The sequence below is a fragment of the Symphodus melops genome (genome assembly GCF_947650265.1).
Source record: "Symphodus melops genome assembly, chromosome: 19".
Classification (NCBI taxonomy): Eukaryota; Metazoa; Chordata; class Actinopteri; order Labriformes; family Labridae; genus Symphodus; species Symphodus melops.
The window spans coordinates 20347090-20360390 of NC_136709.1; the positions used below are offsets into that span (position 1 = coordinate 20347090).

General features: G+C 41.0%; 2 protein-coding genes and 1 long non-coding RNA gene across 5 annotated transcripts in view; 1 reads left to right on the forward strand and 2 right to left on the reverse strand.

The window, feature by feature from the left end:
• Positions 1 to 1431: 1431 nt before the first annotated feature.
• On the reverse strand, positions 1432 to 9837 carry zfyve21 (zinc finger, FYVE domain containing 21). Of its 2 annotated transcripts, XM_079369833.1 has the most exons (7): positions 9613 to 9837; positions 7505 to 7555; positions 6579 to 6747; positions 5536 to 5611; positions 5025 to 5116; positions 3827 to 3957; positions 1432 to 3613 (listed from the first exon to the last, which is right to left on the reverse strand). In XM_079369833.1, exons 1-7 carry the CDS (start codon positions 9736 to 9738, stop codon positions 3578 to 3580), a joined length of 681 nt encoding a protein of 226 aa, XP_079225959.1. In that variant the 5' UTR covers positions 9739 to 9837; the 3' UTR covers positions 1432 to 3577. The 2 variants fall into 2 exon arrangements, with proteins under 2 accessions (XP_079225959.1, XP_079225960.1); XM_079369834.1 differs by lacking the exons at positions 1432 to 3613; positions 3827 to 3957 and adding an exon at positions 3994 to 4847.
• Positions 9838 to 9941: 104 nt separating this feature from the next.
• LOC306840516 lies at positions 9942 to 10359 on the forward strand. The gene is made up of 2 exons (XR_013781338.1): positions 9942 to 10080; positions 10198 to 10359. It is a non-coding gene; the product is annotated as an uncharacterized lncRNA (long non-coding RNA).
• Positions 10360 to 12102: 1743 nt separating this feature from the next.
• klc1a (kinesin light chain 1a) overlaps positions 12103 to 13301 on the reverse strand; it is a 37237-nt gene continuing 36038 nt past the window's right edge. For both annotated transcript variants that reach the window (XM_079369782.1, XM_079369783.1), the window contains one exon: positions 12103 to 12847. In XM_079369782.1, the coding sequence (XP_079225908.1) occupies positions 12782 to 12847 (66 nt within the window). In that variant the 3' untranslated portion in view covers positions 12103 to 12781. The remainder of the gene's footprint in view (positions 12848 to 13301) is intronic.

The window sequence follows — 13301 nt, forward strand, 5'->3', positions numbered from 1 at the left end:
GACTGAAATGCGCTTAAGAAAAACTAAACCAGTCTTTTCCCCTTAAATTATTATTCTGTAACTTCCGCTTAAAATGCATCATGTTACCCCCCCCCCCCCCCCCCCCCTGATAAACTAACTATAAAGCCTCACATAAAGGAGCGTCAATAAACGCAACACAGTGACTACAACAAACTAAGACAGGATTTCTGTTTCCATTCTCGGACACGATTTTAAGTCTGAATGTCACGATATGAACAACGATTGACACCATGAGGTTTATTTAATCAACATGAAGTTATATTACCTGTGGATGGAAAAAAACAGCGACGTAGAAAGCAGCCTGAACCCGAAACGAAAGTAAAAATAAACGCAGTGAGTCAGTTTTGAAATGAACACTGAAGCCACTCCCTCAGATAAGCTCTATTATGAGTGCAAAGTGCAAACACAGCTTGCAGAGATGAAGGGAAGTCGTTTGTTTTTACAGGTTAGACTGGTCTACATGTAAATTCTTGTCAGTGCATTCACATTTCCCTCCCACTTCAGAGCCAAACACAAAATATAACTTTGACATCGGCTGCAGCTGGTTTTTGAATATGATGCCTGACACCAGTTTTCTTAAAGGAGAGGATTGTCTCTACCTGTAAGGTTCATGCTGCAGCTGTCAGACTTTCAGGTGTTGAATGTCCTGATGGGTTTCAGTCCAAATAATTATAACAGTTTACAACAGGGGTGCTCACACTTTTTCTGCATGGGAGCTACTTAAAAAATGACCTAATATCAACGTGCAAAACGTTATTTAGGATTTAGCTCTACACCTTTAAGGGTTAAGTGTTGTTTATTTTGGCTGCATGCCCTTCCCCCAGTGTGTCTCCGCCTGCTGATTACCTGATGTGTCTCACCTGTGTCTTGTTAACTCCGCCCCCTGTTCAGTATTTAATGTCTGTCTCCCCCTTCACTCTGTGCCAGTTCGTCTTGTCTCATCGTAGCAGCGTCCCAGCAATTCTAGTATTCACATACATTGTGGGAGCAGGCTTGTTTTAAAAGAAGCCATTTTTTTTGGCCTGGTGTGAAAAAGTGTTGAAATGTGCACGTGTGCTCAGATCTGTTATTCCACTCTCTGATTGGCCACACTGGAGAAAGCTGATCGAATATTTTAATATTCATTCAGCAAATACAGTCACATCGCGACCGTCTTTACTTTCGGTTTTAATGAAACAAAACTTAAACTTAACTTTTTTTTTTTCATAGTGAGGACGGACGATAGGCTGAGGTCTACTTTATAATGCTTTGTGATCTACCCACACTGCCTTCGTATTGAGCACCCCTGGTTTACAAGAATGAATGACCATAATGAAGTTTCTCTAAATCCCAGATTTGTGTGGGTTGAAACTTCTTTCAGGTGGTTCACGTGCACGTGCACAGGCTTTCTACAAGACACAGACACACATGTACAAACATTTGATTTTATTCTCAACAGAAGGATGCAGTACAGCACGTTCAGCGTCATAAAGGAAGCAGAGGAGTAAAAACAGAGTCTGGGTGGACATAAAGTGCAGGTTCAAACACTGGCTGAGTCATGACTGCGTGGCGTTACACGTAGTGCAAACTTACAACACAACCAAACAAACATGGAAGAGCTGTTTCAAACAGTCTGAGTGGAAAACCTCGTGAAAGTGCACGACACTGAAAACGACCACACGGACGTTCACTGTTACACTGAACCTCACCGCGCTCTTCTGTTTCGGGTCGGAGACACGAAACGTTTGTGGGATTTGTATTTCTTTGTGAGGAGGATATAAAAATAAAGTTTTGTGACAGGCGTGGGGATGGAGGCGGTGAATCTTGTTTTTCATTGGATACGACACAGAGAGGGTAAAAAGTCGTTAAATCACTTTAAAGGTCCAGCTTAATGATCAGAAAACAGGGAAACTCATTAAATAAAAAACGTTTTTTTAAGAAAAGCTAAATTATTTATAAGTTTTTTTATACTTGGTTATCACAGCTAAATAAAGGAACATAGTGTTTATTGAATAAGCGACTAAATCAATAACTATTTGACTGCTAACTTGTGTTTCAGCAGATTTAAAGCTCCCGTTAGCTCATTATAAAACAGACTGAAATTCACATTCATATCTCTAAAAGAACTACAACGGCAAAAAAGACCAATATAGTTATTTCTAAAGGTCACATATTCTGTAAAATCCACGATCCATGTGTCCCTAGATTACCGACCCCCCCCCCCCCCCCCCCAATGATGAGAAAAGTCCATCGTCTCTGGGGGTGAACTCGACTGAAAGGAGCTTTAAGTGTTTCAACAGAAGTCTTATAAAAAGGTATTTTACAAGACGTCAAAAACTGGGCGAAGTTTTTAAACAGAAGAAAAATGCTTCTTTCACATTTTTCAAGCAACACTTTCACCGACTCCGTCTGAACTAAGTGTTTTTTTTAGTGATAGGTCCTTTTAAGTGCATCTACTAACCTCAAGCAGATCTGAAAAAAAAACAAAAACATCTGAGAGATGGAAGATGGGAACATCACATCCTGGCTTGATTATTATTATGAAAATAATTATAAAAAAAAAAAAGAATATATATCAGACAGTTTAGGTCTTTGAGAAAGAACAAGAGGAATTACAAATATTACAAAAACCATCATATGTGAGTACGCACACGCCTCGTGTTAAAGTAGGAATAGTTAACAAAATAGCTTATACAAAAACTTGGATACATAAACGTACATTTAAAGCATCTGTGTGTGTGTGTGTGTGTGTGTGTGTGTGTGTGTGCTTCACTAGAATCAGTGAACAGTTTGTCTCCTTTGACATCGAGGCCTAAAAGAAAGCTTCTGTAAAGACACGTTTTAAAATCATCAAAACACGTCACCTCAAATGTTTAAGCTGGAATAACTCCTTATATGTCGTTTAAAAATTAAAAATGTTCTTTGCATTTCAGGAATATTCCCCTCAACCTGCCTCGGCTTCAGTGAAGGGACATCCTACATTTCCCAGGATGCCTTTCACTCCTGCGTGAATCTGGAAGATCTGTGTTCAAACTGGTTTAACCGTTAAGTGGAGAGTCAGCAGAGTGAAAGATTTAAAACCTCCCAGCAGGGATCCACAGAGCGTCGCGTCTGGTGAATAAAACCGTCGTCTTGTAACTGCAGCATTTAAAGATATCGACCGGGCCTCGAAACGAAGGCATCTCTGAAGTTATAAAAAAAATGTTACGTGGAAGGAAAAATGTTAAAAGAAGAAGCTTCCCAAAAAGCAAACAGATCCTTGCTGGTCTTGGATCAGAGACATTAAACCGTCTAAAATGTAAAATGAGATCTTCAGCATCATCGTAGTAAACGTGTACAAAGATCTGCTCAAAGAGGTAATAAAGTGTTTCTCATTTGTATAAACATTTCTGGCTGAGATCACTGTAATAAAAAAAAACAACAAACAAACAAAAAAAAAAAGTTACAGAGAACCGAGAAATCAGACAGAAAACGCAGAGTCAGAACCGGCAAATCAAAACTGTACCAAACCCCCCCGGAGAGACGGGGTACGAACACTTGGGTGTGTGTGCTGCCTGAAGGGGGCGCCGTCCGCACGTCACAGGTCCCGAGCTTCATACAGGAGTTTGGCCGCCTGCAGGAAAGAGAGGAAAGAGAGACTGTGTCAGCGTCGACTCTAAACTGGAAGGTTGAGGGTTCGATCCCCAGCTGCTGCAGCCACATGTCCGATGTGACCTCGGGGAAGCTGCTTCGTCTGAATGTGCTAAATAAAGCGCTTTGAGTCGTCGTCAGTAGACGGAGAAGCTCACGTGTGACGTGTTTGACCTCGGCGCTCTCCGTGTCGTACCTTGTGCATCGCAGCCAACCACAACGAGGCCGCCTTCTTGTCGTCCGCTGCCTCCATGCGGAGCTGCTCAGCGTCCAGGGAGCCCATCGGTTTGTAGTGAAGCAGCATGCCGCTGGCCCGCGGCGAGCCTCCTGCAAACACACACACACACACTTAGGAGAGGACTGAAAATCGAATAACCGATTAAAATCGATCTACTCGTTAAGATTCGACGACTTTGGGGAAAAAAAACAACAACAAAAAAAAAAAGTTCTCTTTACGACACATCCACGCTGAAACTTTTTCAAAGAGGTTTGACACTTCATAAAACACGTGAACAAATGGAGGTTAATATCGAGCACCGACAACTTCCGCTTTGTTTCAACGGGATATCAGAGGAGGGAATAAGAATGTGGTAAAGCTACATGGCGTTTTCAAACTACATTTGAGGGTTGTTGTTTTTTTACGTGAAACCTCTGGGATAAAGTTCATTCTTATGCCTCAAAAATATGAGTAAGAAAAGTCTTTGACAAGTGATCACTGCATGCAGGAGACAACAAAGAGACGTCAGGGGAACAAAATCACAGATACTCAACAAACACAAATCAAAGGAAGACTGACGACGTAGATGTTTGTTACGTGATCACACACGACACACTGATCAGCTGATTTCTTGTTCAAGTCGTTTTCTTTACTGTCATTACAAACAGGAAGTCAAACCCTGCAGCTCGGTTGGTGTTTTATTTTAAACCGAATATTCAAAAAGAACGTGTCAACATGATTCAGACCCTGTGATTGGTCGATATTTTCCTCACGTGTAAAACATCAGCTGTCGTCCTCTGTGTGTTTAATGGAGGCTAACTCGTAGCCTGAGCTAACGCCGTAACGCCGTAACGCTGTCACAATACACACAAGTCAAACACAGAGACGTCAGATGGAAATGAAAAGGGGTCGGAGTGATGGAGGACTAAACACCAGCACAGCTGACCTTCAGAGATAAAGGGACTGTCCAGCAGGCTGGTGTAAGTGTGCGTGTCGTTCTCTGAGCCCAGAAGAAAAACAAGAAGAAGAAGAGTCAAAGCAGCAGCAGGAGGAGAAACAGCGTGTTAGTGTTTGATTAGAAACAACAAAAAGAGCCGTTAACTTGATCAGTTTTTATACAACAGAAAAGAAGAAGAAGGAGGTTTTAAATCTGCTTTTGTTATCGGGGTCACTTCACCTCCTGGACTCGTCCCGTCCGTCAGGATCTGCATGCTGGAGATTCGAGAGAACTCCACCTCGAAGTGGCTCTCCCCGTCCAGGAACAGATACCTGACGTTTGGACAGAAAAAGATCAAAAGAAGGGAAACAACAACAACAACAACAACAACAACAACAACAACAACAACAACAACAACAACAACACTGAGAATGTTTCTTATTTAACTAACTAAAGAAGAACGGGTCGAAACAGACAGCAGCAAACACAAAGCTACAGACGGACACTGCAGTACCCTTTTTAGACACCAGGTGTCAGAGTTACATACTGCTCCTTTAACACATTTTCAGCTGAGGGTGAAACACCCTGAAAGCCCTTTTCCCCCAATTGTTGCTGACATTTAAAAAATTTAAGTTCACTGTGAAACGATGATTTGATTTATTCATGTTAACAAATTAAACTTAACTTAAAGCTTCAGTAAAGACAACTGTATGAACTGTTATTAACAAACAGTGAAGTGAGGAACATTCACCTGTGGTTGTTGGAAAGGCGACACATCATGGTTTCAGACTTCTCCGACTCTCCCAAAGTGACGACGAAGGAACCGCCTGGAAACATTTCAGAAGAGGAACATTAATATAAATACGATTAAACTCTGTAAACAGACGTATAAATAAAAGTAGGCGCTTGATATAAATCCACAAAGTGAGGATGACAACACGGCTGCAAAAAAAAAGAAAAAGACAAATATCAGTTCATGCAGCGTCTTAAATAAACTCGTCTGATTATTAAACAGCCCGTTGTTAGGCTGAGACGTCGATGAGCCTCCGCTGCCCCCTGCAGGAACTGATTGGTAACGTCACTCAGGCTTTCTCACACACACACACACACACACACACACACACACACACACACACACACACACACACACACACACACACACACACACACACACACACACACACACACAGTGAGTGCTCTGTGTGTGCACGAGGCCCTGACATGCTGCAGGCTCTCCATTCACGCCGCTCGTCCCCCTGCAGCGCCGAGCGGCTGATGGACTTTTCATTGAGAGGCGGCTCTGCTTATTTTTAGATTCACACCGACCTCAACACAACAACAATAGATTATCAGGGCATGCAGGAGGAGGAGGAGGAGGGATTACAGTATTTCTGCCTCCTGTTAGATGCGGGGAGTATTCAGGATGAAGATGAAGCTGAACTACACCCGGCCCTTCATCAGCCTCTCAGTGATCAATCATTTGCATGCTGCTGTTTCTTGTGTGTAAAATAAAATAATGACCGGATGAATCCATCGTTTTATAAATTAATTATTGTCTTTAAACAAAACATTTTAAGGTTTAAAAAACTAGCTAAAAACGTATTTGAGATTTAGAGCTACCCGAGTAGCCTGACCTCACACCACAGGAACATCTGGTGAGATGAACTTCAGAGCCAAAAAAAATCTGACTTCACTTTAAATTGTTGCAAAGAGGGGGAACCGGGCCCAAAATCAGCCGGATTATATTTAAAGTGCGTCACACACAGGATCGTGATCGAAGGCCGAACTTCTCACCTCCCAGAAGCACTTTGAGCTGTTTGTCGTAGAACTCCATCTCTTTCTGGGAGACCAGGCTGCACTCGGCACACTGACGCACCGGATCCACAAAGCACATCCGCGGCAGCACCACCTTCTTACTGCAGCACTTATCACAGAAACACCGGCCGCACCGCCGACAGTGATGCTGCACGAACAGACACGTTCATCAGTCAAACAGTCAAAGAGAATCATATGAGCTGTTTGGGAAATGAAATGATGAAAGCAGCATCATCAAGTTGGTCATCACGCGCAGATACACTTTTCTTCTTTAAAGTACCATGTCTGTGAGTTTGCTCGTTACGTTCAGTCACCCTGCCCCTCTGGGTCTGATTATGGTCTGAAGTGCAGAGCTCGGAAGAGAGGACGCTTCGCCTTTTCTTCAAACAACGAATGCTCTCAAATGAAAAAAGAAAAAAAAAAAAGGTGGCTTGATCGATAGATCGCCTTTTTTCCTCTCACTGCGTGTAAACATACTGATTGTGCAGGATTAAAAACAATAAAGCTGCATCACACAGCGGGCCTCGGAGCTGTATTTTTGTTTCCGTCGTGTTGAAAGAGGCATCAATCTTGTTGTTGCCGTGACAACCATACACCCTTAATATAATCCCAATAAACTAAAAATAAAGAAAAAAGGAAAAAAACAAATAAAAGCTCCCGAGGTTTTACACGTTTGATTATTAAAAAAAACAAACAAACAATATATTACTATATTAATGCAAATACACCACGCACAGGAAGTGGGACACGGAGCTGCAGAAGTCTCTGGAAACAACAACTCCACAGAGTCCTCCTGAGCGCGTCTCTTTGCCAAAACAAACAAACAGAACTCTCTTTTTTTTTAAATTTGTTTTTCTTTCAAAGCTGAGACGATGCTGCGTTTGTTGCCGCAGAACAAAACAAACCTTTCTTCTGATGAAGTCGAACTTGGTGTCACACTGCATACATCTCGGGCACTAAAGGACGAGAGAGGAAGAGAGAAAAACCCATCAACAACAGGATGTTACGCAATGTGCTGAGCTCGGCGGATTCAGGTCCAAAAACATGGAGCAGAGGGTGCCGACCTTTCAGAGTTTAACTTGGGTCGGGAAGAACGTGTTGTTCGTTGTGTTGGAACAATGAATATTCAAATAGCTTTCATTTGTCTCACCAATATAACTGAATTTTTCCGAAGATTTTTTGTTTTGGTATCACAGGTCACAATTTAGCAGTCAAAACACGCTTCTGTTTTTTGGGGGGGGTTTTAAGTTTCGATGATTCATATCTTCATGATTAAGATATAAGAACTTAGAGCTGACACAGGAAGTAGTTTGTTTCTCTTGATGAACTGCCTGACTGCTGTTTGGGTTTTTTTTCTGGCCTATTGAGATTCCTACCTTGTTTTTCTGTCAAAGCACTTTATTAAAGGTCACATATTCTCCTCCTCTTCAGTGTAAATAAGTCTTGGAGCTCCTTAAAAACATGTGTGTGTTTTTGATCATGTCTATAAATACCTCTATTTCAGCCCTGCTCAGAACAGGCTGTTTCTGTGTCTGTACCTTTAAATATGCAAATGAGCTGTGTCTGACCACGCCTCCTCCCAGGAAGGGCTCAGGTGTATTTGGGCTTTCTGGCTCCATGTGATATTGTTTACGGTGAGAAGGCAGACTCAGAGGGCAGAACAAACCCCTAGCTGTGGGAGTGTCACCCACCTGGGGGAGGGGCTACTGCCCTTTGTGATGTCATGAAATGCAATCTTAATATTTGGTCCGCAGATTATTTTAACGTTTAACCTTTCGGCCCTGGGACTTGTGATACAGTATGTTGAACTGTGTTAAATGTGCGGCTGCCCGTCTTGGTCAGGACACTCGTAATAAACGACATTTTGAATCTTCACAAAGGTTATTCCTGGTTAAATATACGAAAAAAATAAATTAAACATTCCACAGAGTTATCCGGCCAAGTCTATAAACTACAGATTAATCATAAACTCAATATTAAGGAATGATTCACTGTTTTAACGGGGAGGTCAAAGTGCCTCTTGGTACTGTTTAACACACACACACACACACACACACACACTGAAAGGTCACACTCGCGCACAAACTGAAGAGCTAGCTTGTCTGTAACAAGCTAAGTGTGGACATAGCTGTGAGCTAACATGTAATTTCTATTTAGATATCTTTAATACTCTTGAACTTTATAACCCGAGCCTGGCAGCTGGTTTTAGGACTTCACCAGCTGCTATTGTTTTTATTTGTTTTGTTTTTTTCTCTCGAATTTACAACCTCCGTTAAATGCCAGGCTGACCGTGCGTGCCTGCTACGCCCAGTCCAGTGTCCAGACCCGAGTAAAGCTCGCGAGAGTTAGCAAACCGGCGAGCGGAAATCAGTAGACTTTACCTACAAAATAAAAGCGAAATGTATATTTTCTAAGTCACTTGTTTTCATGTAAAGTCAATTAAACTTTATGTTAATAATGTTGTAGTATTATTTTAAAAAAAGAACCAAATATAAGATTTTTTACTCAACATAAATTTTTTTTAAAAAAACACATTTTAGTTCGGAGTTACTCGGGAGATCATGAGATAAAAATAGTGAATTATAAATCGTAATTATAATCTACACACATGTATGTCTAATATTTTAGCCACATAAAAATATCTTACTCTTCTGTATTTAATAACAGACATAAAAAAACAAACCTATTTCTACATTCCCCACAACAGCATTGAATTTTAGAGCAACCGAATCTCCCCCTGGGATTAATAAAGTATATCTGATAATTTAAGATGAATACTTTTTAATTTATTGTTTTTAATTAATTAATTAATTTTTTAAAATTTATTATATATATACATATATATATATACATATATACACAAAGTACTTATTTATGATGTAATATTTTATTATAAGTGAATTCTCAACCAGTGCGACTTATTTTGAAGAGCTCAACCGGAAGTGCTAAGTTTAAAGTCTTCTAGCTTGTGGCTCGAGCGCTGATGGCTTCTCGCTGTCAAACAAATCCTCACCTCTTTATCCGGGACCCACTGCGGCTCGTCTAGGGAGAAAGGGCTGTTGAAGGCGCCGTTTTCCGGCACCATGCGAAGGCCGCTCGGGCTCCGGACGAGTTTCTTCCCGTCAGGCACTGAAGACATTTTTCTTCCTTCTCCTCTCCGCCACAAACTCCTGTCTGCTCTGACCAGTGAACACGCCCTCCTTTAAAAGACTGACAGGGCTCTTGACCAATCAGATCGTAGAGATGATATGACGTAGGGCGTTGTTTTGATTTTCTACACACTGGCGAAGGAGAGAGAAAAATACGGAGGCCCAGTTTAATCGAAATTATGAGATTTAAAAAAAAATCCCAAATATGGAATTGGACTTTTAAAAATTTACAGTTCATCTGTAAAAAAAATAACTGCAAAAATAATGACTTTGAGCATTTTATTCATATAAAGTTCAGCTGTACAATAAGTTGGAGGAGATACTTGACTCTGGTCGCAGAGAGAGAGAGAGAGAGAGAGAGAGAGAGAGAGAGAGAGAGAGAGAGAGAGAGAGAGAGAGAGAGAGAGAGAGAGAGAGAGAGAGAGAGAGAGAGAGAGAGAGAGAGAGAGAGAGAGAGAGAGAGAGAGAGAGAGAGAGAGAGAGAGAGAGAGTTACAGAAGGCTTTTCACAAATATTCCAGTCTCATTTTCTGTCTCATCTGAGTCATAAGGAAAGCTTTTGTTTTCCTTTTTAAAGTTAAGCTACAGTGCCGCCTTCCAGGAAGCCTCAAGTCCTTAAGAAAAATAAACAAAAAAAACAAAAACAAACAAGGCTTGACATTCAATCGTATATTAAATCCACAGCCTGTTATTTAAAACAAACAAACAAAAAAGGTTTAGGAGACTGCACATGTCGTGGAACAGATTTATACTAAAGGAGGAGCAATCAATATGTTGCTATGGTAACCAGGCAGGTGTATTAAAAGAAGCACAACAAAACACCTCAAACTTTTCACTAAAGAACATCCTTTAGGGAAAATGAACTGAAATCACTTCAAACTATGTAAATATTCAAACTGAAACTTCTTTCAGATATTTCTTCGACAGATAAAAAGGACTGTGACGCTTCGACGTCCCCCCGGCTTTAACCAGAGACAAACTAAAAACTTCCTCAAAGGTGTCAGAACTTCCTTCGGCCTGTAAGTTTACATTCATGTCATCGTAATAAAAAAAATAAGTAAAAAAACTGAGAATGTGATTCTAGGGAGATTTCAGGTTGACTTCCTGTGATGCATCAGAAGGCAGCCGACAGTTTGAGCAACGCTGATCTGACCTCTGATCTGACCTCTGATCTGACCTCTGAGCCAAAAAAGTCGCTACGTCCACGTGGACTTTGCCGCCTGTTGCTGTCGACGTCGTTGCTCAAAATGTGGCCCGCCATCAGACGCTGTTACGCTATATGTGCCTCGATACTTTGTGGAGCCTCTGACAGTCACGGAAAAACTAAAAGGTGAACGGTGAATCAGGTCGACGAGCCGGCTGATCGACAGTCGACCAAAAAAAAAAAAAAAAAGTGTAACGACAAGATAAGAGACACGTTACATTTTATTAAACCTCTAAACTTTGTGTAAATTATTGCAGACACAGAAAGGAAACTTCAAGTACTCAAATCTTCTCAGCGCTCATTTTTTGAACATCAGGGCGCCATATTTGTTTGGCTAACGGGTAGATGGCGATGGATGTGGATATATATATATATAGACCTGTTCAGGTCAGATAAAGAGGGGGAGAGGGTTTGCATATTTTCTGCTGACCGTCATGGTCATGGTCACCGTTTGGACTTTTTGTTCAGAATGATTTTTCACTCTTTCGTTCTCTGGACTTTGACTTGACTTGAACTCGAAGGAGTCTCAGAGCCGCCTCGTCTCTGTGCAGCACTTTAAACCCTCAGCCGCCTCAACAGTTACCGTCAGTGCCCTTTAAGAGGAACAGCTCTGCTTACCGTCAGTGTGTGAAACTAAAAGCATCAAACCTGAGTGTGTAGCTCGCCGCTCGGCCTTCATGTGCAGAATAAGAGATTCTGTTCTGTCGCATTTACAGAGAGATTAAAAAAAAAAAAAGAGAGCAGCACAGAAACAAATAAATCATTTACAAACAAAAACAAAATGTAAACATCAACCTTCAACCAGCACAGGACAGGAGCATTTCAGAGTGTTTGAGGTGCAGCTTCTCTCCGCAGGTTTCCAACGTTTTTACCTCCGGAAGTGAATTTATTAAAGCAGACGTCCAAACGCCTCATATGTCTGAAAGTTGTTTGATTTTAATTGTGTGTGTTGTTCTTCATTTTCAGGATCACAAAACCTACACTGAAAAAATGTCAAACCGTTAATTTTTCCTCTCAACATTTTTGACTTAATTTGACAAAATTTCAGCTTTTTGACTTTTTCTCACCTGAAAATATTCAAACTTTTCGGTTCGACTGTTTTGTTTCCCGGACTGCTCGAGGAAACAATATCTGAAGTTTTTTTGTGTAAATTATATTTAAACTTTTTGTTTTTTTAATATTTAAACCCTTTTCTTCAAAATCTTTTCTCTCAACATTCAACTTTGTCTCGTCAATTTGACTTTTCTTCAACTTTTTTCTCAAAATAGTATTTCAACATTACATTGATTTTTTTCCCCCTCAAAGCACAATAAAAAAAAAGTCTCCTTCCTCTGATTGTTAATTTCTCATGTGTGGCCCTCACCCTCTTTGGGATCTGTCAGTGAACTCATCCTCTACAATTCGGAAACGTTTGTCAAACTAAATCTCCGCTCTGCGTTTCACTCAAGCAGCAGTAAAGCATTAAATATTCAAAAGGACGTATTTAAGTGGCCGTTCTCACAATACAAACATACAAAAACAAAAGATATACAAGAAAACAAAGATTTACACGCTCAGTTCACAAACATACAGCAGGTATGTTCATATATTCTTCTTGTTCCTCGATATGTAGATTCAAATGAACATCACGACTTCCCCTCGACGAGCGCAAACTTTCAAAAAGTGCAACGATACCTGTACAGTGAGCCCGCGGTGTTTGAGTATAATGTGGGGATTTAAAAAAAGATAACCACACACACAAGGTTACAGTTAGAAGGGTCTGAAGTTTGTGGGCAGGAGGTCGATCCTCGTCGCGAAGTCCCGCCATCCGTCAGGGTGGGAAAAAAACCGTCACTGCGCCAGGTCGGTGTGGCTGGCACTCAGGTCGCGACTCTTTCTCAGACGATTATTTCGTTCCTGGAGGAAAAAAGTGGACAGAGGAGAATTAACTAAAGAACTCAGATTCATGTGAATTCACTTTGTGTTTCAGGATGTTGTGGAAGCTTCACACACACACACACACACACACACACACACACACACACACACACACACACACAGTCAGACATGCGCACACACACACAGCGCTGTGGCTCACCTCTGATACTTCTAAAAGACACTAAAGACAGAGTTTAACATCACTTCTGCTGATCAGACTATAATATAAAGGTGTGAAGTTATTCTTCATAAATCAGCTCGTTTGACAGAAACCAACAATAATATCAAACTGGTAAAAAAAAAAAACCAAGATCAAGAGACTCTAAAAGTTTATAATGACATGAAAGAGTGAAAAAAAAAGAAAAGGTCCAAAAGTGTCTGCACGTCTGGTTTGTTTGTTTTAACCCTTTTGGTGAAACAGGCGGGTGGATGC

Coding starts and splice junctions, on each gene's coding strand:
- zfyve21 (XM_079369833.1), bottom strand. CDS start 9,738: ATGTCTTCAGTGCCTGACGGGAAGAAACTCGTCCGGAGCCCGAGCGGC. Junction 6,748..7,504: donor TCGACTTCATCAGAAGAAAG/GTTTGTTTTGTT, acceptor CTGTTCGTGCAG/CATCACTGTCGGCGGTGCGG. Junction 5,117..5,535: donor CGCCTTTCCAACAACCACAG/GTGAATGTTCCT, acceptor TCCAAACGTCAG/GTATCTGTTCCTGGACGGGG.